The 12136-nt window shown below is 44.4% G+C and overlaps 1 protein-coding gene across 5 annotated transcripts in view; it reads right to left on the bottom strand.

The window, feature by feature from the left end:
- The window catches only part of COL7A1 (collagen type VII alpha 1 chain), a 121106-nt gene that overhangs the window by 25645 nt on the left and 83325 nt on the right, over positions 1-12136 (bottom strand). For 4 of the 5 annotated variants that reach the window (XM_081183909.1, XM_081183910.1, XM_081183907.1 and 1 more), the window contains 14 exons: positions 10082-10126; positions 8711-8782; positions 7708-7752; positions 6755-6817; positions 6462-6506; positions 4304-4339; positions 2813-2848; positions 2486-2530; positions 2140-2172; positions 1830-1892; positions 1682-1717; positions 1202-1282; positions 524-592; positions 91-126 (listed from right to left, as the gene is read on the bottom strand). In XM_081183909.1, the coding sequence (XP_081040035.1) occupies positions 91-126; positions 524-592; positions 1202-1282; positions 1682-1717; positions 1830-1892; positions 2140-2172; positions 2486-2530; positions 2813-2848; positions 4304-4339; positions 6462-6506; positions 6755-6817; positions 7708-7752; positions 8711-8782; positions 10082-10126 (705 nt within the window). Of the gene's footprint in view, positions 1-90; positions 127-523; positions 593-1201; positions 1283-1681; positions 1718-1829; positions 1893-2139; positions 2173-2485; positions 2531-2812; positions 2849-4030; positions 4067-4303; positions 4340-6461; positions 6507-6754; positions 6818-7707; positions 7753-8710; positions 8783-10081; positions 10127-12136 lie in introns of all 5 variants that reach the window. The other variant, XM_081183908.1, reaches the window with a different exon arrangement.

A 12136-nucleotide genomic window follows, 5' to 3' on the forward strand; every position in this document is an offset into this window, starting at 1 on the left:
GCGGGCCCAATACATTTTGACATCAGAGGTGACCCCCAAATTGGTGCCCCTCACCTTGTTCTCTGTATTGTTTTCTTGTTTTTAGCTTACCTTCTCGCCTTTTGCTCCAGGAGGCCCCACAACACTCTATAGACAGTCAGGGAGAAAGAGAGATGGATGCTTAAAAGCAAAGTGAGACAATTACCTTTATTGGTAAATTTAATTTAACGTTCTTGCTGTTTTGTAAGCCGCTTTGAGGTTTTACAAGAATTGAACGGTATATTGAATTTCATTAAATAAAATAAAACAAAACAGAGACAATGTTCATTGTAAAAAAATTATAATTGTCTTTTTTTTTGTTTGTTTGCAAGTTACCTTGAGTGCTTCCAAGTGCAGTGGAAAAAATATTTTAAACAAATAACCATTAGAAACAATGTATATTTGGAAAATTCAGCCAGCATTTACTAGAACAAAAATATTTAGTAGAACAAATGAGAGAAAGATAAAGCATATGCTCCAGGAAAAAAAGGAGATTGTTACTCACTTGTCCTGGGAGCCCAGCATCCCCGGGTTCTCCTTTGGGTCCAGCAGGTCCTGCTGGTCCTGGAACACCCTGAAAAGCAGTTAATAACATGTAAGACTTTAGGTAGGCTCCCTTGCCCCACAATGACAATGCAATTCTGTGCATATTTACTTGGAAGCAAGTCCCATTGTGTTAAATGTTTCTTACTCCCCTGGGCTGTGCAATCAGGATTGCAGCTAGCGACTCTCAAATGCTTGGGAGCAGTTGCTTCTTTGAAGAGGAGGACTTCACATAAAAGCTGGCCTCTTTGATCATAAAGTATGACTACTGTAATTCATTTTCAAACCACTGCCCTATGTCTTGAATTCAGCTTCAAAAATGGCTAACTTGACCCTATCAAAAAATGTGATCTGAACCATTACAGGAAATACTTTACTGCTCTCTAACCTGCAAGCTTAATCCTCATGCTTCATACAAAACGATAGAGTTAGGCGGCTTAGAAGATTTTTTCTGGTCTGCATATGATGCCCCAGAGGTATTAAGAATGCAAAGTTGATGCATCAAGTTCATTTTCTGTAACCAAACCTTGGTTGCACAGGCAAGAAGAGATCATGTAAGTTGAGTCTTGGTGTCTTGCCCAGTCTTGAAAAGAATCACAGTTTAGATAGGAAGCTTGCAACCTCACACTGCAGGCCATACCATTTTCCCAGGCAGTCCAGGTTCCCCGTCTTTCCCTGGCACTCCATCCCTTCCTGGCACACCTAGCTTCCCAGGTTCACCCTAAGACATGGAGAGAAAACAGCTGGAATTAGTGCCTGCACTTGTCTGTACACGGGGGACAACAGAGGCAATATATTTTGCAACAAAATCATTCCATATTGTTTTGGACAAACAGATTTGCTCGGAGGGCACGGTGGCCAGGGAACCAGTTGCATATTGGGTGTGTTCGGATAAGTGGGCAACGAGAATGAATCCCACCACACAGGAAGAGGAGAACTGGTTAGTGAAGCTGCTCTTTGTCAAAAAGACAAACACAAGGGCGTTAGGCCCGAAATGTACCAATGGGGGTTCAACTCAAGAAGGCACCAAAGCCTGAATCATTGAAGAACGACCATCGGTTGCGTAAAGTGGCATGGCGTGTGGAGGAGTCTGTTGGCATAAGGTGCAAAGCAAGCTTACCACTTGTCCTGGCAACCCTGGAGGGCCCTGTTGACCCTGAAAATAAACACAAACAAGAAAGCATCAATAAACATGAAGGAGGATACAAGAACTTCCCAACCTAATCCTCCAATAGCTCTGAAGCTAGGGAAATATATTGGTCACGTACAGCAGGTCCCGGTGGTCCTACTGATCCTGGGAGTCCAACATTCCCCTGGAGACCCGGTAAACCCTGCAATGAAGAGATGAGAAACCTCTGATCAAACTTACACTCAGCCAGACCGATGGTACTGAATTCCCAACTAACCGGGCTTTTCAAGAAACAATGAGATATCAACAGTCAGAAAGGAAAGGTAAAAACTCAAGAGAACCACTTTGGCAATGGGCGAAGGCCCTGAAATGACAGCTATTAGGCTAGGAGACTAGGAACCAGCAGGAAAGCTGGGCTAGGGAGGGAAGGGAAGGCTAGAGGTACTTACTCGGATGCTGGAGCCAGGCTCTCCTGCATCGCCCTATAAACAGGAAGAATAAAACGCAACAACTCACTATTATGAACCTGTGTCTGTCAGATATGTAAGTTTTAATTGCTTCATTTTCTGCAAAGAAGAGTGTGGACTAACCACCTGGCATAATAGAGTTCCAATGCCATTTTCTTTTTAGAAAACAGAGTTCTCCATGGGAATTCAGAGATGTGTTTGTGGTGTTCCCCACAGATAATGGTGAAGGCTGGGAGTGTAAGCCTCCAGCTGTCACTGGTTTGGGTAGAAAGTAGTTCTAAGAGCCCTATCATTCTTTGGCTTCTTGGTGATCAAATCAGATACATACCTTTATTCCAGGTGGACCTTGAGCGCCCGGAGGGCCAATAGGACCCTGAAAAGAAAAAAGGCAATTATTTTCAGTAACCAAAGCACAACAAGGTTGATACAGAATGAAGGAAGCAACTATTGCCAGAAATCTCTTGTGCAATACATCATATTCTGTCTCTGATCAAGCCGGAGGTGCTGTCTCCTGTCAGAACTTAGCCTACTAGATAATGGAACAATCTAGACTGCACACACTACATATCCTTACCCCAAACACTGGGGACCATGGTTGGCTAAGAGGATTTTAGGATGCAATAACATCTCATGGAAAAAAGCCAGTTTTACTTACAGGAGGGCCTGGTGGTCCAGTATCTCCCTGGTTACCCTGAAATGAATGAAGAAACATATTCAGTACTGGAAATGGAGCACTGAAACCAGAGTACTGAAACGTCTCTGCCTCTCTTCCTGGAGAGCGCTCCACTTTGGGACAGTTCACAGACATTTTCACCACTAAATTTCCAGAATGCAATCATTATCAGGCCTCTGCATGCTCACAGACACTTAGGGAAAGGATTGTGTGAACTGGCAGGACACAGCACCTTTCCCAGTGATTCTCCACAAACCACACCTGTACTTTTTTGGGTGCTGCAATGACTGCGTAAATTCCTGTGAAGCATACTTGTATACTTGCACACCTCCAGTTCACAAAATAAATTTATTTGTACACATCACATGTCTCAAATGGTTCACAGGGACAGGAAAAACAACCTCTAAATTATTGGGGTGAGGGAGGAAAGCCTGAGGCAGAGGGATGGTCGTTTGGTCTACTGCAGAGATCTTTAGCCCCTGCCTAGGGGTCTGACCTGACCCTCCAAGCACTTTTGATGCCACCTGTAAGGTCCCACTTATTTTAGTAGTGGCAGCAAAAAAAGGGGGGGAAGGGATGACAAATAAAGTCAACACAGCTCAGCACCTGGATGCAGAAGCAAATGACTCCTTCACTTGTCACCAGATGAATCATTTGATGAGCAGGGAGTGAGTGATAACCCTCCTTCCTCAGCTGATATGCATGGGTCACCTGAGAAGAGCTGTGAGTCCTTTGAGTGGCCACACCCACCACTGATATGCAGATGCTAGAGGGTTGGCTAAGGGTGAATATGGTCCTCAGGCCAAAAAAACATGGTTAGCCACTCCTGGGCTACAATCACCCAGTGACCTCATGGTTTAATTGCTATTAGAGCTGTGGACTCTCCCTCGTGCATTTACTCTAATACAATCAACAATGGTTTACAAATATTGACTGCAAGCTTCATTATCTTGAACCCCCATTAAACAGGTACAGAGAGAGGTTAAAGTGGCTTCATTTCTTCTGGACCCAGGCCTCTGCTTTGACCGCTCTGCCAACGACTTCCCCCTGCCCCGACCTTCTCCCCTACAAAGCTTATAGTGCAATGTGAAGACGAAAACACTCCCCAGACAACTGTTAGCAAGAGGCATATAGCTAAATGGAAGGAGAGGGGCAAGTGAAATACAGCAAGCAGGTGGGAGAAGCAAAGGGAGCACCTACCGGTCTGCCCAGAACTCCGGGGAAGCCTGGCAAGCCCTGCAAAGATCCAATTCAAATATCCAGAGAGTTAGCAAGACCCAGAGCAATCCCTCAAGCAAGCCTTGCTTGGCCCTTGCCTTATCTCACAACACAATGCCAAGGCAGAGCTGCTCCTACCGCACTAGAGACAGACAGACAGAGAGAGAGAGAAGAGAGAGAGAGCGAACAAGCGGAGGAAGCCAACCACAGCCAATGACTCAGGTCAGCTGAGGCCTACCAAGAAAGGTTACTTACAGCTGGGCCGGAGGGCCCTCTAACACCCTGCAGGCCCTGGATGGGAGGGAATGACACAGAAAATAGACACACATGAACCAGCAACATAAAGCACTTCAACAAAGGGGACAGGCTGTCCTCTGAATGGCCCGGAAACATACAGCGGTACCTTGGAAGTCAAACGGAATCCGTTCCGGAAGTCCGTTCGACTTCAAAAGCATTTGGGGACCAAGGCTCCTGCAGCCAATCAAAAGCTGTGTCAGACTTTTGGGTTCCAAAGAACGTTCGCAAACTGGAACACTCACTTCCAGGTTTGTGGCGTTCAGGAGCCAAAACGTTCAAATTGCAAGGTGTTTGGGTTCCAAGGTACGACTGTAATTTTTTTTGGGGGGGGGGCGGGAGATTTGAGGCTGCTATCCTGCTTCCTCTTGGCTGTCTGAAGTGCTGAGTTCTGTCCCAAAAGGGAGCTCCCCTGCACAAAGGAGCTCTACTGAGGCAGATTTAAGGCTATGGCCTATGTGAACACCACACAGACCATTCCACTGGGGCTCCTTAGGCCTTAAGAAAGTGAGGACATGACATCACAGACAGTGTGCGGAGGCTTCCAGTCATTTGTCTGGATGCTTGAATGTTTCTGAACATTCTTATGGAGCAGGGCTGCTCCACTCAGTAGAAGAACCAGGCTGAACTGTTGAACAACCCTCACTGCAGGTTTTGGAGAATAGGAAGCTCCTTCAGTTGAGTCCTCTTCAGTAGGATGGTGGCCTGCAAGGGACAACATCGATGGAAGGTGGATTCCTGCAAAAACCCACTGTGTTCTGAAGACAACAGGGTGGGGTGGGGAGTGTCCTAGAAATGGTTCGTTACATCAGCGTAGAACACTCAACCCAGAAGGCAAAGCACGTTATTACTGTGGGGAAGGAAGGAGGCACACAGCAACGCAGAGATGGATTCCAACCAGGTGTGAAAGGAAAATGTATTATGAAGAGAATCCTCTATCCCCACGATATCTCTTCTCCTTGAATCACCCTGGCTTTCTGCTGCTGGTAAAGCACTGTCTGCCCCATAAGCAGAAGGGTCACCCCCTGCCCATCACCGCTCAGGGCTCCCAGTGCCTCAGGGATTCTACCCAGACTCCATGGGTCAGAGTGAGGAGCATCACAAGTGCCCAGCCTAGCAGACACTACTATTATCAATATGTAAGAGCAACTTATAAATGTTGGAAAAATCTCTTTGGAGATCTGGTACAATTATGTCTGGACTATGATGCTAGCACAGATGCTAAGAAAGTGGAGAAGAGGTAGCATGAAGTACTTCTATAATGGATGACTTTGTGGAACAAGGCTGCTACTGCAGCTTCATAGCTTGTAGTAACCAACAATCTGGTCAGATAAAACCACCAGCTACACCGACAACCTCTGGAATAACATATTCAGATGGACAAGTTCTGCAAAATATGTGGAATATGAAACAAACCTCAAACACAAAGCATTCAGAAACTAACAGTGTGTGCTTCTGTATGTAATTGTATTGCTTATGAAAAGAAATAACAAGTTGAATATTAATATAATATAATATAATATAATATAATATAATATAATATAATATAATATAATATAATATAATATAATATAATATATAAAAAAATGTTGTCTCTCTGCCAGGGTGTCCCAAAAGTAGGTATACTGCTTTAGAATCCACTTTCTTTGTTCTTGACTCAAGTTCGCTGTCATCATTCACAGTATCAGTAAAGAAAAATAATCCTTTTATCCGACTCCACTATACTTTCCAACTGCCAGCCTGAAATTTAACTGCCACTTTGTTAGTTAGTTATGTGTACCCATATAATCTGTTGTGATGAATTTCACTGACTCAACTGTAAACTTTTGAGTTTACTATACAGATTTATGTGTGGCAGATGGAAGGCCTTGAAGCAAGACTTTTGTTCCTCGAATGCTGGTTTAGCAACTGTTTTTAGAAGGCTATGGAGAGAAAGCCTAGGCTGGAGCTGGGGAATATGACTTGTGGATTTCAATAAGCCCACCCTCCACCTTTCCTCCAAAAATTTGAGCTCTGAATCTTTCTCTTTGCTCTCTCTTTCCTGCCTTCTGTCCTACTCCCCAAATCGCACACATTTCCCACCCCAATACTGAAGCTTCCTCTTCCCAGTTTTACTTACTGCTTTCCCTTCTGGGCCAGGAAGGCCTCTTTCTCCTGGAAGGCCCTAGAGCAAAATAAAATTCAAGGTCATTGAGAGAAAACAGAAGGCCAACAAGGCATCAAATACCATCTCTGCAGCCACAGCGCAATACAGCATCAAATGCAGGTGGGCGTGGAATATGTCCCCAGACCCCACTGCTTCCCAAAGCAGGGTGTTGTTTATTATTAGAAGAAGCAGCAGTGGCAACTGCGATTTCAGAACTATGTTCCCCCTGCCACCATTTCCAACAGTGGTCCATCACCAATACTTACTGGAGCGCCATCCCTGCCTCTCTCGCCGGCTTCACCTCTCTCCCCTTTCTGCCCAGTTTCACCCTGCAATTCAAAATGTTGTTTGATGTCACAAAGGCAAGTAGGCGGGCCCTTTGTTTCAGCGTTCCATCCCAAGGGCCAATCCATATCCAGCTCTCCTTGACTGCCCACTATGATGCATTTGTCTGCATTGCTTCCCCAGGAGACCAGGATGGGACTTGGGCTCAGTTCAACCGAGGGCATGGATGGAGGCTGCCAATGTTTTGGGACAGCCCTGGCTCACCACCACCCCCGAGAAACAGTGAGACGTGTGGGGAATGCACACATCAAGAGCAAACCTGAAAAAAGTAAGCATGTGAAGTCCTACTGGAATCATTTATTTTGATATTATTTAGTACATTCATGTCCCACCTTTCTTCCAGGCCCTTGAACTAGAACTTTATGCTATCCTGGCATAAAGGAAGTTTAAGACCATGAACCCAGAGAGAGTCAAGACCCTAACCCTTGAGGAATGGAGTGCCAGCAGTCATTATCCATGGTTTCTACCCCAATTCTGGGAGTGGAGTAGGATCCTTTGGTATTGGAAGGGGGTGGCGGGGTGGGGAATAACCATGGGAATAAGCAAGCCAAGCTCCCAAAGCTGAGTTCTGAAGGAAAGCATGGCGAGGCCAGGAAATTCCTGCTTTGGTGAGCAGGGATATCCCACTCTTAGTCATAGCTGTTGTTGCACCTCTGCTTGGGTGGAGGGCAAGTAACCCCCCTTTTCGCTCAGCACCGCTGAGTTCTTCATGAAACCCATGAAAGGGATAGAGAAAAAGAAGAATTTTCAAAGCAAGATAAAAGCCAAGCACTCGGCAGGAAAGAAAAGGTCCCCCTCTTGGCAAGCGAAGGCACAGAGCAGGCACAGGGGAAGCCGGAGAGATGCAGGGGCGGGAGACTTACTATACTCAGACCTTATCGCCTCTAGAGCCTTTCTCGCCATCTTCTCCTGGCTCTCCCTGTACAAGCGGAAGGAAAAAGGGAATTGTTTGCTGCAAGCCTCAAAGAAGTGAGTTCTAGTCCATGGATGGGGACTCTGTGGCCCTGTGGGGTACTGCTGGGGTACAGCCCTCATCAACCCAATCACTGGCTATGGCAGAAGGGATTTGGGAATCCATCATATGGAGGGTCATGGATGCTTCATTCCTGGTCTAGTTATTTTTCATCACCCATAATGCCCAAGTAGTAACAAATGCCATCATGTGAAGCTCAACAATGATGCCTGCATTGCTACCTTGCTCCTCCCAAGCTTGTGTCTATCACATGGTTCACACCTTTGTTGTTGTTTTTATTTTTCAAATTACTAGGGCTGTAATTTACTAGGCAAATATTTAAGGCAGCAATCCTATGCATACTTATTTGGAAGCAAGTCTCAGTGAACTCAAAAGGACTTGCTTTTGAGCAGACCTATGCTGGATTGTGATGCAAGCTAACTAATATTTAAGTGAATCTTTTAGCAAATTTTAACAGACGAGTATTAAAAGGGAAGCAGAAAGAACATACTGAAGATTTCTAATATAGCTTTTTTATGTTAGCTCATCACATTCTTCATTATCTCAAAATGGCAGATAAATTGTGGGTTTGGGACTCAGCAATTCTGTTTATATTTAATCAACTGGTTAAAAACCCCCGATGCCCCACTAAAGGGTCTTCAAAGTGGGGAAAGTTTACAATACTGCAGTCTCAGATTCTGTTGTGGGTTGAAAGGCTCCCTGATTTGGGGAGCTAAATGCCAGTTCTGTTATCATTCATGGTCAGAAAAATACAGGACTCAGAACTGAAATTATTAAAACCACTAGAAGAGTGGAGCATAGCCCTATTCCGGGGAGGAGGGGGGAACTTCCCTAAAGCTGCTATGTGCATAGGTAGGGAAGTCTCCATTGGCTGAGAAAAGACTGGCATGGAAAGGGCACTAACCTTGCTTCCCTTGGGTCCTGCAGCCCCACGCTCTCCTGGAAGCCCCGGGAGGCCCCCTTCCACTCCATCCACCTGGAAAAAGAAGAAGAATTGCACATGGGGTTTCTCCTCCTGCACAGAGACAAGACCTTGCACACTCATGTTTTGTCTGTATTCCGACAGAATGTCACATACTGTTTTCCACTACATGCGAAGAACATTTATGTGGGTATTCCAATACTTGGGTAACCTCTCAAGAACTAACCGCTAATAGAGCTGTAGGAATTGCTTGACTTAATCAGGGTACCTGTGTCTGTTCCACGTGCAGTTTAGGATCTATCTTTCCCTGGGTATAAAACTGTAGAGTTGGAAGGGACACTGAGAATCATCTAGTCCAAGCCTCTGCAATGCAGGAATATGCAGCTGTCCCTAACAGGGATCGAACCTGCAACCTTGGCATTATCATCACCATGCTGTAACCAACTGAGCTATCCAAGCTATCCCTCATGCTTGATTAAATCTGTTGATTTTTCTAGGCTATGACCCAAATTCAAAAAAGTTCACACAGAATCAAACTTAAGCCCTGGAGCAGAACTGTGTGTGTGTGTGTGTGTGTGTGTGTGTGTGTAAGGGGTGTGTGTGAGATTGACCTCACATTGATGGGCATTCATAACTTACTCATTGAGCTTTTTCTGGTTAACTAAAGTGGACAGCGAAATTTGAATACCCTGGACTCAGCTGGAAGATGGGAAATGCTTAACACTATCTTCTGAGGCCTGGTATCAATTTAGGGCAGCACATGTTTGGGGAAAGCTTTAATTTTTATTCCCATTAGAAATCTAGCCAGTAAGTAGGCAGGGCAAAATAGCAACAGAGGAAGGAGAAAAGGGATGGGATCTGTTTGAGCTCCAAAACACTGAATTGCCAGTCCAAGGAAGCACACAAGGCTGTCTAGGGAAAGGCATTCATGGCCACAGGATACAATCCACAAGGACTAGAGGCAGAAGAACATGTCTATGTTGCCCCTTTTCTTGGGTTTTCAAAACCCAGCGATTTTCTTACAGAGTTAAAAGAATTCAGGATATAACTCATCACCGGTGATCAACATCATTTTACATTGACTTATTATAGGTCTTCCTCATGTTACATTCAATAAGTGTACCATTTGTGCTCACAAGAGCTGAGCTGTACAAATCAAACTGTGTGCATTCTTTTACAGAAATAAAAAAGTATATATTCTTTTACACAAATATATTCACCTGTGTAGAAACAGCTTTTAGCTGTGTTTAGTACAATGTGTGAACAAGCTTAAATTGAGTTCAGCATCTAGGACACAGACACACACGCGTGTGTGTCCCCTAGATGATATATATGGTTGAAGGAATCACTCACCCTGGGTCCTGGTGGTCCTGGTGGCCCTTGTAAGCCATCTCTGCCCTGAGGACAAGAGAAACACGGTAATGATCAAATACATGGATGATTTTCCAAAGAAGTGATCCAAGTCTTACTCACCCCCACCCACAATGTGTCACAACAGCAGACATTGTCCAGTAACTCCTAAATGCATGGGGTGATTGAGGCATACAGAGAGATAGGCCCACCACAGGTATATCATTCAGAACTATACATTACAGGCAAAACATCTGTAACAGGGCCCAGATGCCACTTTTAAAAAAGAAAAAGAAAAATACAGAAAATAAACTTCCTGAGAATGGAATTCAGAACCAAAAAGCAGTATGGGGGAGGGTTCTTAACCGTGTCCTTGTCTGCTTGTCTCTCTGTTTTACTTCCCTCCCCCAAGTGATTTCTCCCTGACCTGAGCAGAGTTCCAAACTTGTGTTGAGGTGTTGGCTTTTAATCTTCCAGTTTAAATATTTTCGTGTTATTTACATGTGCTTTGGGCTTGGTTTATGATTGTACATCACTTTTAAGACTTCTTATTAGAAAAGTAACTCATGAATATTTTAAACAAGCAAAAAAATAAACATGAGTTTAGAATTCTCCGGTGGAGAAAAGTCACATGAGGGTGATTTGGAGCAGAAAAACAGCAAGCACAAAAAGTGGTACACATCCGCTTCCCTCCCTCCAATGCTTATCTGCAGAACTGTGGGTTTTCCTTATCCCACATGTATTTCATTATTCAAGAACTGTCTACTTTCTCTACTTTGTTTTCAAGTAAGGCAGCCCTCAGTGCCTGCTCCAGACTGGACTGACACCAATTACCCTGAGGCAAATATCTTGTCTCAGAAGGATTTATATCCTCAAAACAAGTATATAATCTTTGTCCTGAAGCTCTCATAGATGCAGAGAGACAGATTGGCAATCACTCTGAAGTCTAATAAATTAAAATTTTCAGTGGCTACTAGTCATGAAGGCTATATATTATTCAGAGGTCGAGTGCTTCAGAATATCATCTGCTAGGAGGCAAACAGCAGGAGAGAGCTATTGTGCTCATGCCCTGCTTGTGGCCTTCCCATGGGCATCCGGTTGGCAACTGCAGGAACAGAATACTGGACTAGATGGGCCTTTGGTATGATCCAGTATAGCTCATCCTATGCTCTTTCCTATACACAGAATTATAACAACCAGACCCCAACAGGAAGAGAAGTATATAGTTGTATTCATACTGAAACCAGTCTACAAGTGCCCTGTCTGGTTGACAGTTTTCCTGAATACTTTTTCTCCTTAAACTCAAAGAAAGGAGTTTCTCCACTTTAGCCAAAGCAGCAATGTTTATTCCCTTCTCAAGACCACACGACAGACCCCTTTCACAAATCTCTCCTTAAGCTTTCAGACTGGGTCCACAGCTTTGTTTGATTGTTGCTGTCTATTTGCTTCTGAAGCCTCTTCAAACCCCAAGCATATTTCCCTTAAACTTTCTGTACGCCTCTGAATTCTGGTATATAGTTTCAGCTTCAGTTAAACAGGATGTGCATATCGAACATGCACTCCTGTCTTCTAGAGATTTGTTCCACTGCCTCCTTTTCATTTTCTGGCCAACAAGGCACTCCCACCTTTGCTGTTTCTCCCAAATGAACCAATTAAGACCTGTATTTTCTTGTGCAATTAAAGCAATCTAAACATACCCTTCCTATCCCCACCCCCCTGCAAATTTAGGGAACCAGGAGCATCCAAGATCAGTGGAGCTTGCATCCATGATAGTTGGACATGACCTTACCCTTTCTCCTCCAAGGTAGATTCATGTTGTCTCTTAAGAATAAAAGTCAGTTACAGTTTGTGGTTTGTCTGGAGTGAGTCTGGGTTCAGATGATATGTGAAGCTAAACTCAGTGCAACAGAAGTGCAGCAGTACGAGAACCAGAGGAGAAGCAAAGTGGCTGTGATCTGATTTCTGGGAACCCATATATACATGCATTTATGCTAAGTCATGGTTTGCCTTAGCATTATGTGTGAACCAGATTAATAGCTTGGATCCCAATTAGTTGTA

Source organism: Podarcis bocagei, assembly GCF_964188305.1.
Source record: "Podarcis bocagei genome assembly, chromosome: 2".
NCBI classification, from domain to species: domain Eukaryota; kingdom Metazoa; phylum Chordata; class Lepidosauria; order Squamata; family Lacertidae; genus Podarcis; species Podarcis bocagei.